Here is a 17,162-nt window from a genome sequence, read left to right as displayed (position 1 = left end):
CAAAAGAAATCCCAGCATCCCTCCCATCAGAACAAGGCTCACTAGAAGTCGTCTGAAAACTGCATAAAAGAGAAAGCAGCCTCATCATCATCCATCTCCCGCTCTGCCTCAGAGGTTGCGTCAATATCTGCAACATCAGCAGCTAAGACAGAGTCTGGTGGGTGTTTAACACCACCCCAGAACATGGGAGTGAGTGATTAACTCAGTGGAACAATAAAGCATAGGTTAACATGTTATCAGTTCAATCAAGTAGTAATGATAAAGCAGAACAATTAAACATGTCCTAAGTACTCTTGTTAATGCAAGGATGGATGTAGAATGATGCGTGCCCTCATGCATACACCCTCAGCGTCTTCATCTTACGTTATGCATGACACCACCTCAAAGTGCGCCACTTCTACAAAGCACATACAAATGCGGTGCATGAACATGATTACCAAGTGGTTATTAGTCCTTTTCATATAGCAGGATCGGGAAGCTAAGATACCTTCCTCATATCACCATCCAAGTAGTGATCCATTCTAGGGTTGTCAGTCCTAGACATCTCATACGATCATATGGTTTGAGGTCATTGCAAAGAGCTCGTCACCAATCAATGCACGCCTATCATACCATCGTTACTATACTAAGGCTCGTCACCTTAATGCGGTATCCAGGTATGCTCGAGGTCACTACAAAGGGCTCGTCACCAATCATTGTAGGCCGACAGCACGAATATAGTGTCCCATACCACCATAATCGGCTCACGAGTTTAGTTGCTCACTGGTCACTACGGCGAGGCTCGTTACCCCAGCGTTGGCCGACAGCTCGACCACGGTGTCCCATACCACCATGTCCAGCTCATGAGTCTTAGCGGATCAAGGTACCATGGTCAATAGGATTTCATTGGTAAGTTCGGTACCCTAGATTCAAGCAGTAGCGTCCATACATGGTGAACATACATCGGACAATCGGGTTACTTGACGAACTTGACTAGCACGAGCGCACGTTGGGTTGAACGACATAGAGTGCGCAAACACTCCGCGTGGCCAAACCACTGCCGACAACTCTAATACGACTCAGGTTCGTCTAATCACGTCCTACGTGGCGAAAGCAACCTCAGCCACGAACTTAGGGTCAATTATCGATTTCCTGGACTAATGCATAGTCCCACACACATTCCACTACAATAGATATTCATCTTTACAATTTAGAATAATAATGGAACGACAACCCAAATCATATGGTACTTAAGCATTTGAAGAATATCAACTTAACATGAATGTAAGCATAAGTAATACATGAATTTAAACAACAAGGAATGTAACTTACATGAAGGGAAACATACACACTAGTGGGAGAGTTGAGAATCGCTTCTCAATGCCCATACTAGGTTGATATATCACACTATAGATCATTCAGACATTTCTACAAACACTTAGAATACATAATACAACATACATGACGTATGTTGAAATACACGCATTTGGACAATTCCTTTTACCAAGGAGTTGTCGCACATACAATTAGCATAAGTACACGACAGATAATCATGGCAATCACATGTTCATATTTTATATGCATACGGTACTTTATACATACACATAGAATACACAAATCTCAATATAACGCATGCATATCAGGAACACAAAGTAAACATAACATTTGACATGTGAAATCTCATCCATAGCAAGAATAAATCATTCACTGGTATTGAAAGCCTTGAAAACCATAACCTATACACTTAAAGTCCGCACCTTAAGCCAGAAAAGAATACCGAACTGATTTCAGACGATATGTCTTCGTCAACGACGACAAGATAACCTAAGACAAGAATAGAAATGAGATACAACAACACCAAGACTATTCTAAGCTCTAACACAGATTAGGGTTAGGTTAACTTACCCAAAGATGAACTCAAAATCGGCGAAATAACGATTCAAAGTGAAGGTTAAAGGATGAAGAAGAATAGGAAAGAATCTAAGATGATTCACCAACTACTCTCTCACTTTCTCTCTCTTTTCCTTTCTCTTTCTTAGCTAGGGTTAGGAAATTCGTATGGAAAAGAGAGCTAAGGTTTTAAGGACTATAAATAGGCCTAATATTGATGAAAATAACCCCAGGGCCAAGGTATACTTAGGGTATAACCAAAACCAGCCTCTCACGATCCAACGAAGCACTTCCGGTGGGCCTATTACCACGAAAGGTTGGACTTAAGCTCACTGACCATGGATCTAGGTCAAGCTGAGTTTTCGTACCAACCAGATCTTCAGATCAGCCGTGGCGGACAACACTTAATTCAACGGTCACTGAATCTCGATCAGGTCCACAAGCACAAGGACATGCCTGGGCCACCTTCCCTGATTAGAGGGTGAAATTGGGTCAGAATCCAACAGTCAGATTGCTTAAAATCGTCGCGCAAGTAACACGACTCAGATTTCATAAACTCTTATTAAATTTCCAACCGTTCTCACACTCTTCACTCTGAACTCAAACAAATCGACCCAGAACATCATCTGGACTTGATTTTCGAGGTGATGGCCAAGCCCAACATGGTGACCGCAACAGCCTAAGATCATCGCTATCGGACTTTCGACGTGCGGTCCAGGTCCGATCCAGAACTTCAAAAAAATTCTCAAGAACAACTGGATTTAGCGATGGATCCCAGATTTCAGAGTAACATAGCGCTAACTAATCTACAGGTTTTGAGTCATGCAGATCAAATTTAAAGTGATTGATGCAGATTTCACAAGCAATCGAGTATAGTGCTAATTACCCCAAAAAAACTACTAAGGAAATATTAGCACAAAAATTTCTGGGTCATTATAGTATTAAAGCATGAATTGGATTAAAATGGACCTGGGTTATGGTAACACGATGCACACTGATATACTTTGACTTAAGAGGGAGCGTTAAAACATAGAAACGAATATAGGATTCTAAGTTTCACCGACGGGCGAAACTAACCGTTGAAATGGGACCCGTATGCATCTGTGATCATGTGAGATGATCCCAATTCGTCTCTAAACCATCAATCAATGGGTTTAGATGATAATTTAGCATATTCCACACTCAAATGACCGAAACGTGTGAATATGCGCGAGATGGACTCTGAAAACGTCTCAAACGGACTCGGGAGCCCAAACGACACAAATTGGGGGGAACCAACCTCCGTGCATTTTCGGCACCCTGGGAGGGGGATGCCATCGCCCCCAGGGTGAGCCATCGCCCAAGGGTCCAGTGAACCGCGATGGCATTGCGCTGACTGCGAGGCCTCGTGGTCCAGGTCCAGCTGGCCGTGGTGGGCCGACCGTGTGCACTCGTGTGGGGGCCACAAAACACGTGTGGGACTACTCTATATGCTCCCTTTTGCTTCATTCTTCCATTTCCAAGCTTTTAAACCCCTCCAAGCTCTCAGAAATCTGATTTTTCTCTCTCAAGTCTCCCTCCAATCTCTTATCTTCTTCAACTTCTTTATTACATACCCACCCTCCATCATATTCCTTAAACCCATCTCATACAACTCCCCATTTTCCTTATTTCCTACCTATTTGAGCTCAAAGCCTATGCTTTTGTGTCTCATAACACACAAGCCTCACAATCCACCCTATTCCCAAGCTTTTTCGACTTCCATGGCTGTTTTTGAGCTAGTGGCTAGGATCTTCTCTCTCTTTACACTTCTTTCCCTCATGGGAAAGAAGAGGGCTTCTACAGATGAAGCTGGGCCTAGCTGCCAAACCCGTCTAAGGAAGAAATCAGGTGCCGAAACCAGTACAAGCGCTGCATGAGAGCAAAGGATGAAGCAGGATCTCGATCCCCAAATTCCATTCCAAAGGGCCCTAACGTCGGGCGTCGCACATGGTAGGTTCTAGGGTCGTAGAGTTCTCTGTGAAGCACATATGGATGAAAAGCTATTTAGGTTATATTCGGTGATGAACCTCATGTTGGATGCCGGATGGGGTCCCATATTTGAAGGCAAGTCATGTGCTTGTGAAAGCACTATCCGAGCCTTCTACGCCCACATACGGGAACCATTGCTGGAGCCTTTATAGTTCACTATTCCCATGGGAAGGCGGGAAGCCATATTTGATGTTTGTGTGATAGCTCGGATTATGGGGATGGAACATGGTGAGGTTGATGCTAGCGAGAAGAATCTCAGGAGTGTACGTGAAAGAGATCAATGTACGCTATTTCTTTGTGGCCAACTGATCCACTAGAATCGAGGCAACTGCCTCCCAGCGACCAAGATGACTCATGACTTCCACCTACTCCAGCACATATTCACACACAATGTGTATCCTAGGTGGAGCAATCACTCCGAATGCACGCATTTGATGGTGGACTTCTTTTACAGACCTAGGCAGGGAGACAAGCTGTGCCTGCCTACATTTATCCTGTTACAAATAGTACAGACCGCACGATCTGTTAGGAGAGATATTTCACTCCCATTTGGCTGACTCATATGCAAGCTTGCTTGAGAGTTTGGCTACTGAATTGACACAGAGCTTGTGCCGATCTACTACATTAATGAAACTACGCTCAACAACATGGGAATTGGCCCTCGACAACGTCAAGCTTGACTCAATGAGAGTGAGGATGAGATGGGAAGTGAAGAGGAAGAGAGTGATGAAGAAGAGGACGAAAATGAAATAGAGGAAGGAAGTGAGGGAGAGGGACAACAAGAAGAGGAAGAAGAGGAGGCCCAAGACTCTAATGGGGGCTCTCCTCTTACTACACATGAGCCCCACCATGATCGGACTACTTTAGAAGCCTGCTTGGCTCAGATTGAGGAGGGCTAAGTTGGCCTGCGATAGGAGGTTAAAGAGAACCGGGCCGAACTTGAAGAGAATAGGGCCTACATGAAACGAAAATTTAAGAAGGTGTCTTGCACCTTGAAGGCTCTCCTGTGCTGCATGCAGGACAAGGATGCTCCTCCTCCATCACCAGAGTCAGACGACTAGTCATATGTAGTAGTCGTCATTGGGTTTTCTTTATTTTCTTACTTTATATGTTATAGCCTTGATAGGCTTAGTAGTGTGGTAGAGTTGTTGGTGTGTTTTAGTATTTAAAGCTTTGTTTAAATTAGCTCACATGCATCTTCTGTCATGATCCATGTAAGACTAAACCTCATGTATTGTGATAATTTTGGCTAAATGAAATGCATGGAGCTTCTTTTTTTATGGAATGCTTGAGAAATTGAGTGTTATTATGCTAAATCTCACGCATGCTGCACCTTATATTGTATATAGGGAATGCCCCTTAAGAACACTCGGAGCACTGCACATCTCACACTTGGCAGATCAATTGACAGGGCACCTCCCCCAAGCGATAGCCATATGGACCCTAGTTTGGGCCCGGGTAGTGAGACTATGTCAGATTCTCAGCCGGCCACTGGCCTCACAAATGGGCCGACACCTTTTGCACCACCGGTTCCACAATAGAACTGTGCGTCTTCATCAACACCACACATGCCTCTAAAATTGCGATGAAGACCGCTTTAGTCGAAGGAGTATGCCAATAGTCCTAGAGGGGGGTGAATATGACTTTTTAAATATTTTATGCTTATTAAAAATCCTATTAATCTAATCCTGAGTGAATGGGCATGAAAGGCATCAGGATATCATTAGAGTAACTCAAATGGCTTCCAAGCCAAATTGAGGATCCAATCACAAAACTATTAAATGATAAACATGAAATAGTTCAGAGTTTATGATGGATGTGACTGTGTGTGAAGTGTGATCAAGTATGGAGCATTTAAAGAAATCACACAAATAATAGGAAACAAATAACAATCACAAACATAGTCATTTTTATAGTGGTTCGACTACTTGTCTACTCCACTCTCGGTAGATGCACTCAACCCTTGAGTGTGCCGAATTTCACTAAGGAGGTTTCACATCGGTTCACCTCAAACCTAAGGTTTTAAATCAGGTTCACCTTTAACCTTTACAACCTACACTGAGGCTGACTATTTATGCTTCCTGAGCAAGGGTTAACACATAGCACCCAATTTTAGGCACACTAGCCAAGGATCCACACAAGGAACCTCTGTTTATGCTCCCACGAGTAAGGGTCAACAAAACGCACTCGGTTTTAAGCACACTGGCCAAGGATCCACGCAAGGAAACTAACTAGTTATACTCTCCACAGAGCAAGGGTCAACACAACGCACCCACCACGTACACTCCCATTGGAGGCCACCTACGAGAGCTTGCAAGGGTGAGAAACAACTTAGACCAAATCCTAAAAAGGAATGATCACAAGTGCCCTCTAGACTTTAATAACTTACAAATAAGTGGATGAGTCCCATTCAACACATTGACGAAGATCTCCTCCTTATTGATGAAGAATCTTCTGCTTATTTGATCCGCAACACAGATGATGTACCAATGCATGGCGACGGGTTGGGTCAAGGTTATGATGGAGTCCTACTCTCAAATATTTTCCTATAAAGAAGATAGAGTGATTCCTATCATCTATGCATTCAATGCATCCCAGCTTAATGATTTGCATTAAGGTGGTAGCTGGAGGATCCTTGAATGCGGAAGTTCATTTCCCAATCCACTCTATTGAATAGGGTAGATTGGAGGATGAACTTCCCTGAGAGAAAGGGCTTTGGGCATATGATCTAAGGTAAAACACTCAAAAGCACTCTCTTCTTTCTCTACCATCAACAATAGACAAGTCCTCTTTATATAGGCAAAAGGTTCCGATGATTATAAAAAGGTCACATTTATGATAGAGTTTGATATCATCGAGAAGGGTCGATATCATCAAGCGTATACTCTCAATTGCATCGACTTGCCACTTGATGACATAAACTCAAATGTCATACGCTTTTGAACCCTTTTGCCAGCTGGTCGATGGAATCGAAACACATGTTGATGTCATCGGATTTTGAACTCCGATATCATCGATGAGAGGTTCGATTCATCGACACTTTAAAAAATGAGAGACTTGCTATGAAATATTTTAGGTTTATAAGGATGATCGAGGGACCTTCGAGATCATCGGAATTTGAATGTCGATGATATCGATAGCTGTGTCGAGGCATCGATAAATCCAAGGGATTTTCGTTTAAGCTTGCTGGACAGTTTCTGTCCCTATTCGATGCCATCGAAACCGTACTAATATCATCAATATTTGAATATCGATTCTATCGAGAGACCCTCGATCATAGATAAACTATCCTAAAATAATTGCTGGAAGACTAGGCGCCCATGATCAATAACATCGCAGGCATTCTGATATCATCAAGATTTGAATTTTGATAGTATCGAGAAGGGCTTCGATATATCGATGCACAAGTGATTTTCTTAAGTAAAAACAGGGGCACCAGAGATCTATCTGTCGATATTATCGAGTCACCTTCGATGGACTCGAGATTCAAATATCGATGATATTAATAGGTATATCGATACATCGATAAATTCGTCCAGAGGTATATGTGGTTGCTGGACATATTTTGTTCTCATTTCGATGATATCGTTTAAGCATCGAGGACATCGACAACACAGGTTGATCATATCAAGATGTGTATCGATAAAATTGACAAGGCAAGAAAACATAGAGAATTTTTTGATTTTTGAAAAAGTTTTCTTAACTTAAAAACCCTATGATGTTCTAGTTTGTTTCAAGGGTTTTATATACCTAATGTTTTGGGACATGGGATGTGAAGCTTAGATTTACCGGTGGCGAGCTTATACACATCCAGTTGAGGCAGATGCTTTGAATTGATCTTCCTATGAGGCTCTGCTGTCTAGCTGACTCAACACTCATGTTAATTGACAAACTGGTCGATCTTCCTATGAGGCTCTGCTATCTAGTTGACTCAACACTCATGCTAATCGACAAACTAGGGCACTTTCAATCTCCCCTTTTGTCAATTATGTGACAAAATACCAAAACACCCTAGAACAACTTTTATACTTACATCCTAAATTGTGTGTACATACACTTTACACAATTTTACAATTTAATCTAGTAGGCACACACATAATCATTCAGAAGGATACAGAAGCTGCTCCCCCTGACTTCAAACTCCCCCTATCTTGGTGCAGTTGCTCCCCTAACACCTGCAACACCATACACAAGCAAGGACACATTTCTCGTCGGGGTGTTTGAGTCGTTCTCCCCCTTTTTGTCAGTCATTAACAAAGATAAATATAATAGTTAGATATTGACTGAAGTTTGAAGTATTTGGGAGAACCACTATCCAGAGAGCATATATATATAAAAGATAGATGCATAATGATCAAATCAGGTTAATCAGACATCATTTTCAGAAACTATGTATGCATAGTAGACCAAATAGAGCAGTGATATAAGTAGATGGACTAATCATTAAAAAAAATCACATGCATTCAGAGACTAGATAAACTAGGGGATCTGTAAGGCATAAGTATGGCAGTAAATATGTGAATTATATCAGCCATATGCAAAAATATCCAAAAATTAACTGCCCAAGATTGGTAGTAGATAAGCAGTTATCCCAACCAACTTAACAAGCCCATTCATGGGCACCTAAAAATAACCATCAGTATTTAGCCCAACCATGGGCATATACAATTGTTGTATAGTCTTTTGCACTCCGTGGACCAGCCATTTCAAGACGGTAAGCCGCTCATTCATCGATTTCCTGAACTGGGAAACATCCCGCTCAATCGGTCCAATCCGATCCTGATGGAGCTTAAATCGTTTAGAATGCCTGGGAGTTGATGTCGATAGTGCTTGATGGGGTACAGGAGAGTCATCTCCAGCCATCTCAGTCTCTGTTATAGGAGTGTCACCTGCATCTCCTTCTCCTTCTGCTTGAATGCCTTCCTCTGGAGGATCCTCGGGATACTTATGGAACTTCAAGTCCATTCTTCTAATGTTGCTTTTGTTAAAGACTTGAATTGGAAGATCCGGATCACTCGTAGTCAGAAAACCAATGGCGTTGCATACTGTGTGTATGATCTAGGGGTAGGGCAGGTGAACATCCCTAGCTGTATGAAAGGCATAGACCAATTAGTGCACAATGAGAGTAGGCAAGCAGATCTTAACTCCAGAGGCTACCGAATAAATTATCATAGTCATGAAATCCGTAAGATCGGCCTTATTGGAACCTCTAGAATAGATGTTCGAAGCAAAGATTCCATGCAGGATCCGAAATTGAGGTTCCATGTTATATGGATTAGACAACTCCTATTGACTTTTCTCTCCTGAATAACCTTTTTCTCAGTGAACTTCTCCAAGACTGGATTTACTTTAATCGGTGGAGGTGTCGGTGCCTCGAACTGGGACCCGCCACGTGAAGTTTGTCGTGACCTCTGACGAGTTGGGGTCCCTCGTTCAGGAGTTGTTGTCGTCTCTTTTAAAGCAAGGGTTTTACGTTGAGAGACTCCAGAGGACTCCCCAGGACCAGACATCTTCTCTTTGTCCTTACCCATAAAGACAGATTTGGGAAGAACGAACAAAACTCCTCTTTCAAAAAAACTGAAAATACCCGACGCAAAAGCAAGATAGAATCTGTAATGGAAGGAATGGAAGGGTAATCACAGTTTTAAGGAGCTTCCGGGACTCACCAATGTACTTCTGGCCGAGAGGATGAACAGAAAAGAGTGAAATGCTTTTTTGAAAAAAATGAATTTTTTTCAGCTCGTCCGTATTTTATTGGGCTCCATCTTTCGATATCATCGAACTTAGTTTTGATTATATTGATGATCCTCATTCGATGTTATCGATAATGACTTCAATAACAGTCTCAGTGACTTTCCAAATTTTGAAGCGATGATATCAACTATTGATCAATTTGATCGATGATGCTCATGAGTTATCAACCGACATATCAGAGATGAGAATTTTCAATTCTTAACATTCAAACAACCCTTTATGTATACTTTCAGTATTTCTATGAATCAACGTATACACTGCAAAAATTTTGTACATGTATTGTACAAATCAAAATTATAAACATTAGACTGTTTATATACAAAAAGATTGAGGTGAGGAACCTGAGATATATCATTAAGAGCTCAGTAAAATTGCATCATTTAGCAAATATCTAGATCTTGATGCATGAGCTGGTCTTGTCCTTTCATGCTTATTATTTCAGGGTATAGAGTGAGTTATCAGAAAATTCAGCTTTTCTTTCACTACCCATTTTGAGACAAAATTTTTTACTATGGTAGATTTAGTTTTCATGTTTATCTTACCCGCTTGATCAACTGACTCCATCATTCTGTCATTCATTCTAGGTGGTGATGGATGAGTATTTCTTTTAACCAGTCTCCTAGGTGGACTTTTGACATTCTGTATTTCTTTGATCGGTTTGAATTTACTAATATGATTTTGACCAGAGTAATGTGGAGTCCTTCTAGGTGTCAAGCACTCAAACTTATAATAGCCCAAATAACCACATAAATGACAAACTGGAGTAGTTCTCGTATTACTTCCTGAAGTAGCCGATTTTTCAGTTAATGGTGCCGCATTTCCAGTTCTTATTTTAGTTTTATCATACCCTAGGCCACTCTTGTCTTTTCCTCTTCTACCCATCCCTAACAATTTTTCTAGCTTATCACCACTCTGGAAAAATTTATAGTTTATTTCAGCAAATTTTCTAAGTTTCTTTAAATCAAAACGGAGTGTGTGATTCTCATTCTGGAGATGGTCATTTTCATCTTTTAATAATTCAACTTGTTTAGTAAGCTTTGATGATTCTGTTTTTAGGGATAGGTTTTATTTTTTCAACTTATCATTATCTAAATGATATTTCTGTAAATCATTGATTAGAAGTTTACTAATTTTTAAGGTTTTGTCCAAATATTTTTGCAGCAATTCCTTTTTGTTTTTAGATATTCCATGTCTTTTAACAACTTTGATGCTATGAATATAGAGTTGATTATAAGCATCTTGTAGTTTATTTTGTTTCTCTTCTTCCTCCTCTGTTTCCTCATTATCAGATGGAAATGATTCAGTGGCTTGTGGTTCCTTCTCATTTTCAGTTTCAATGGGAATGATTGGAGTGGTGGAGACCATAAGAATTTTCAAGGATTTCTGGTCACCATCGTTCTCTGAGTCACTAGATTCTGAGTTTAACTCTTCTGTATCATCCCATGTGGCAGCCATTGCCATGCCCTTAGTTGTTCTGTTTAGGCATTCAGTAGACAGATGTTCATACTTCTGATAGGCATAACATTGTGATTCTTTAGTCTTTTTACCAAATTTGCCTGTAGAAGGTCTGTTGTTCATCTTTCTTCCTTTAAATGGACAACCATGATTTTTCTAAAAGAATTTTTTGAACTGTTGAGCCAATAGAGTCACTTCCTCATCTTCATCTTCTCTTTCACTTTCAATGTCCTCATTTGTTGTTTTCTTTAAAGTTTTTAGGACAGTATTTTTGGATTTAGGGGTCTGTTTGAAGTGTAGTTTAAAAGTTTGTAAGGAACCTACTAGTTCTTCTACTTTCATCTCATCTATGTTCCTACACTCTTCAATAGTTGTTACTTTAGGATTGAACCGTTCCGGCAGTGATCTCAGTATTTTCCTATAAATTTTAGGAACCTGAACTTTTTCTCCCAATCCAACCATGGAGTTACAAATGATATTTAACTTTGTGAAGAACTCCATGAAAGTCTCATGCTCTTCTATTCTAAGATTTTTGAACTGTGAGGTTAGTTGTTGTAGTTTGGACCTCTTTACAGTGCTTGTGCCTTCATGGGTTGTTTCCAATAGATCTCATGCTTCTTTGGATGTCCCACACATACTTATTTGATTGAAGATCTTGGGATACGGTACAGTAGTGGCGTTCATAGCTTTAGCTTCAGCAGTTTGTTTTTCTTTATCGAACGCCGTTCACTTTTCTTTGAGTTTGGGTTTTGTGATGGTTGTGCCATTAACAACTACAATTTGTTCAAAAGGTGACACATATCCACTTTCAATTATGTCCCAAACAGCATGATCTAAAGATCTCAGAAAGTAATGCATTCTAGCCTTCCAGTATGCGTGATCTGAGCCATCAAATACTAGAGGCCTAGTGACCGATGAGCCCTCTCTTTTGGCCATATTCCCAAGTTTAGTCAAGATCACTCTCTAGGCGGTGAAGCCCTTAAAGAGAGACCCGCTCTGATACCAAGTGAAATTGCGGTGAAGACTGCTTTAATTGAAGAAGGAGTATGCCAATAGTCCTAGAGGGGGGTGAATAGGACTTTTTAAATATTTTATGCTTATTAAAAATCCTATTAATCTAATCCTGAGTGAATAGGCATGAAAGGCATCAGGATATCATCAGAGTAACTCAAATGGCTTCCAAGCTAAATTGAGGATCCAATCACAAAACTATTGAATGATAAACATAAAACAGTTTAGAGTTTATGATGGATGTGACTGTGTGTGAAGTGTGATCAAGTATGCGAGCATTTAAAGAAATCACATAAATAATAAGAAACAAATAACAATCACAAACACAATCATTTTTATAGTAGTTCGATTACTTGTCTACTCCACTCCCGGTAGACGCACTCAACCCTTGAGTGTGCTGGATTTCATTGAGGAGGTTTCACAGTGGTTCACCTCAAACCTAAGGTTTTAAATCAGGTTCACCTTCAACCTTTACTACCTACACTGAGGCTAACTGTTTATGCTCCCTGAGCAAGGGTCAACACATAGCACCCAGTTTTAGGCACACTGGCCAAGGATCCACACAAGGAACCTCTGTTTATGCTCCCACGAGCAAGGGTCAACACAACGCACCCAGTTTTAGGCACACTGGCCAAGGATCCACATAAGGAACCTAACTGTTTACGCTCTCCATAAAGCAAGGGTCAACACAATGCACCCACCACGTACACTCTCACCAGAGACCTCCTATGAGGGCTTATAAGGGTGAGAAATACCTTAGACCCAATCCTAAAAAGGAATATCACAAGTGTCGTCTAGACTCTAATAACTTACAAATAAGTGGATGAGTCCCATTCAGCACTTTGACGAAGATCTCCTCCTTATAGATGAAGAATCTTCTGCTTCTTTGATCCGCAACACAGATGATGTACCGATGCATGGCGACGAGTTAGGCCAGGGTTATGATGGAATCCTACTCTCAAATATTTTCTTATAAAGGAAATAGAGTGATTCCTATCATCTATGCATTCAACACATCCCAGCTTAATGATTTTCCATTAAGATGGTAGCTGGAGGATCCTTGAATACAGAAGTTCATTCCCCAATCCACTCTATTGAATAAGGTGGATTAGAGGATGAACTTCCCTGAGAGAAAGGGCTTTGGGCATATGATCTAAGGTAAAACACTCAAAAGCACTCTCTTCTTTCTCTACCATCAACAATAGACAAGTCCTCTTTATATAGTCAAAAGGTTCCAACGGATATAAAACGGTCACATTTATGATAGAGTTCGATATCATCGAGAAGGGTCGATATCATTGAGCGTATACTCTCCATTACATCGACTTACCGCTCGATGACACAAACTCAAATGTCATATGGTCCTAGAGTTGCTTCGACTAGTCTAAGAAATTTCTCGATCAGTCGTGAGTTTGTTACAAATTTCGGATAAAATCTGTTAGGCTTCGACTAGTCTAGGAATCTGTTCGACCAGTCGAAGGAACAATGTCGAAAATCTTCGACTCAAAATCTAGCGATGTTTTTCAGGTTCTTCGACCAGTCGAAGGAAACCTTCGACCAGTTGAAGGTGACCTACGACCAGTCGAAGGTGACCTACGACCAGTCGAAGGAGACCTTCGACCAGTCATAGAACGGTCAAAGCTTATTGCGCCTGATTTTTCAAATATCTGTTATTGCTTCGACTAGTCGAAGAGCTCCCTAGACCAGTTGAAGACGCGATCTGCTCACCTATAAATAGTGCACGAATCTCAGAAGAAATCATCGAATTAATTAATCCATTCAAGCCAATCTTCGTCGAACTTCTGAGAGATAATTCTGTGCTTCATCTAAGCTAAGTGTGCTTATTTAATATTCTCTTTCCTTAGCTTTATTTAATTGATTTTATTTCTGTTATTCCAATCTAATTTGATAAGAGGAATTGTTATTCCCTTTCTTTGGAATCAAAATCAATTAAGGAAAGCCCTATTTGGTTTAATTTAAAATCTATTAGAATTAGAACCATTGTAATTGAGTACTGGACATTGAACTTGGACATTCAATCATCTACTCTGATTTGGTTCTATTGGGCTGCTACAACGAAGGAGATAATCAGGTATTTTACATTTAATTGTAAATTCCTTTCTATTTTGGTTTCTTTCAAGATTTGCCAGAAAAATCTTGTTGTATTGGTTATCTGAGGAGAGCCAGGAAAACTCAGAAGTGAGGTTTTTTTAATTGTGTAAGCCCACAGACAAAGACACAATTGTAAAGGTTTTGGGTGAACCTGGGAAAACCTATTTTGTTAGTGAACGCTAATATCCCCTGTGTGAGGATATTAGGAGTGGAGTAGCATTCTGTGTGGCTGTTGTTTAACAGTTGGTGAATACACAGGCGAACCACTATAATCTCTTGTGTTGTGGTTGAATGATTTATACTTTTGATCTTTAATTATTCTTTTGTGGGATGTATGTATGGTGGTGAATGTTGTAATCATTTAATTCAAGCATTGTGATAATTTTGTAATAGTTTAGAATTTATTTTCTGCTATTCCTTTATCAGCTTGATATTCAATTTCCTTTTAAAGTTGTTCCAGCAAGGTTGCCCTACCATTTTTATGGTGTATGGCTGTCCCTAGAAAAATACATTTGTGATTACAATTTATTTTAATTCAGTTTGTATTTATTTCTGTATTCATCTTCGGTTTGAGATTTGATATAAAGATCTTCTAGAAATAAGGTTGTCCTACCATAAACTCTGGTTTTTGGTGTAAGGTTGTCCTTAGAACAACATTTGTATCAACCTCTCAAGATCTGAATTTTGAGGCTGTTTTACTTTCCTGCATTGTGATTTACTTTGGCTATCATATTCTTTTTAAGTTAGTGTTATAAGTTTTATTTTGCATTGTCCTATTCACCCCCCCCCCCCCCCTCTATGACATATAGCTAGGCCTTTTCAAGTGGTATCAGAGCCTAATAGTTCTTTTTTAATTCTTGGATTTAATTCCTGAGCTAACGATTTAAGCTATTTAAGATGTCAAATTTTGATAGCCTTTCAGTCACAAGGCCTCCACCCTTTGATGGTTCCAACTATGCCTATTGGAAAGCTAGAATGAGGATCTTCCTCAAATCAATGGATGAAAATGTGTGGCAAGGCACAGTGATTGAATGGAAACCTCCTATCATGGAAGTTACTGAGGTTGATGGTTCAAAATCTATGAAAGACACACCATATTACCAATGGACCACTCTTCAGAAAAGTGAGAGTAGTGCAAATGCTAAAGCACTAAATGCAATTACTTGCGCACTATCACCGGATGAGTTCAAAAGAATCATTTCCTGTGATACTGCAAAGCAAGCTTGGGATATATTAGAAATGACACACGAGGGTACTACAATTGTAAAAAAATCTAAAGTCCAACTCCTCACAACCAGATTTGAAGAAATTCATATGGAGGAAAATGAAATGTTTATGGACTTTTACACTAGATTAAATGACATTGTAAACTCAATGTGGGGTCTTGGCGATAAAATCCCAGAAAGTAAAGTGTGTGCAAAAATATTACGCTCACTTCCTGAACGGTTCAATTCTAAAGTAACCACGATCCAGGAACTTCGTGATACGGATAATATGAGGGTAGAAGAACTAGTTGGTTCTCTACAAACCTATGAGTTAAACTTTAAAGCTCCTAAAGGTAAATCTATCGTAATAAAATCTTTTAAATGTAATTCAGAAGATGATATGGCTCTTTTAGCTAAGAAATTTTACAAGATTTTCAAAAGCAAGAAAAGGGTTGATTTTCAAAAATCAAATGATAAAAAGAAGTTTAGACCCAAATCTCAAAAATCTTTGAAAGATAGTCAATGTTACAACTGTCAAGAATATGGGCACTTAGCAAATAGATGTCCTAAAAGGGACAAACCTAAGAAGAAGGGTATGTTGGCTACATGGGATGAATCATTTGATTCTGAAGGTTCTTCTGAATCAGAAGATTCTGAAACTGAGTCGGGCAATGAGGTTAAAGCTCTTATGACTCTAGCCAAATTCACATTTTCAGATAATGACTCAACAAGTGAAGAAATCTGAGTAGTGAATGTGAAAATGAAGATGATCTTCAAGACGCTTACAATGCCCTATATAAGGAAAGTTGTAAAATTGCTGTCAAACTTAAACTTCAAAAAGAAAAGTTTTCTAAACTGAAAAAATGTTTTGAATCACTTGTCTTAGAAAAATCACAAATTTTAGATTGTTTTGAAAAATCAAAATGCGATTTGGAGTTCAAAAACTCCCTAATTATTGATTTAAAATCTGAAATTGAGAAACTTAAAACTGAAGTATCTTCTCTTATGAGTCTAAAGGACACATGGAAATATGCCCAAGGTGATCCAAAGTTAGAGAGACTTTTATTCGGATCAAGAAAATGTGGCGATCGATCTGGGTTGGGCTATGATAAAAATCTACCTCCTAAACAAAAGTATACTCCTCCTATGTTTGTTAAAGGAGAATCCTCAAACTCAAAAGGGAAAAGTACTTATCAAGATTTTTCTAGAAATTCAAAAACTTTTCAAAAACCTAGAAGCAGCCATGTCAACTTTAATCAGAAACGAAATCCACTAGCTGAAAAGATAGTTGATTTACTCAAGGAGCTCTTAAAATCTAACTCTATAGGTCATTCCTACAAAAATACACAAAAGAAGACCAACTATGTTCCTAAACCCAAAACAGTTATGAAATGGGTTCCTAAAGTTACCTGCTTGGTTGCTCACACTGCTTTCAAAGCAACAAGTCATTCAAAGTGGTACCTAGACAGTGGATGCTCCAGGCATATGACAGGTGACAAAGCTTTATTCACGGATCTGAAAGATATGACTGATGGTTCAGTCACATTTGGTGATGGTAGCAACTGCAAGATTATAGGCCAAGGTACGGTTCAACTTTTTAATCTTCCTGTGTTTAAAAATGTTTTATATGTTGAAGGCTTAAAACATAACTTGCTTAGTATATCTCAAATATGTGATAATAACCATAATGTTCGGTTTTCTAATCAAAGCTGTGAGCTACTAAACAATAAGGGTTCTGTAATATTA

At 39.6% G+C, this 17,162-nt stretch overlaps 1 protein-coding gene across 1 annotated transcript in view; it reads right to left on the bottom strand.

The window, feature by feature from the left end:
- Positions 1 to 8,844, bottom strand: part of LOC131247046 (vegetative cell wall protein gp1-like) — a 114,017-nt gene extending 105,173 nt beyond the window's left edge. The window contains exon 1 of the mRNA XM_058247490.1: positions 8,722 to 8,844. Coding sequence (XP_058103473.1) covers positions 8,722 to 8,844 — 123 coding nt within the window. The remainder of the gene's footprint in view (positions 1 to 8,721) is intronic.
- Between the last annotated feature and the right edge of the window lie 8,318 nt (positions 8,845 to 17,162).

The sequence above is a fragment of the Magnolia sinica genome, chromosome 5 (genome assembly GCF_029962835.1).
Source record: "Magnolia sinica isolate HGM2019 chromosome 5, MsV1, whole genome shotgun sequence".
NCBI classification, from domain to species: domain Eukaryota; kingdom Viridiplantae; phylum Streptophyta; class Magnoliopsida; order Magnoliales; family Magnoliaceae; genus Magnolia; species Magnolia sinica.
This window is presented reverse-complemented; position numbering and strand designations above follow the sequence as displayed.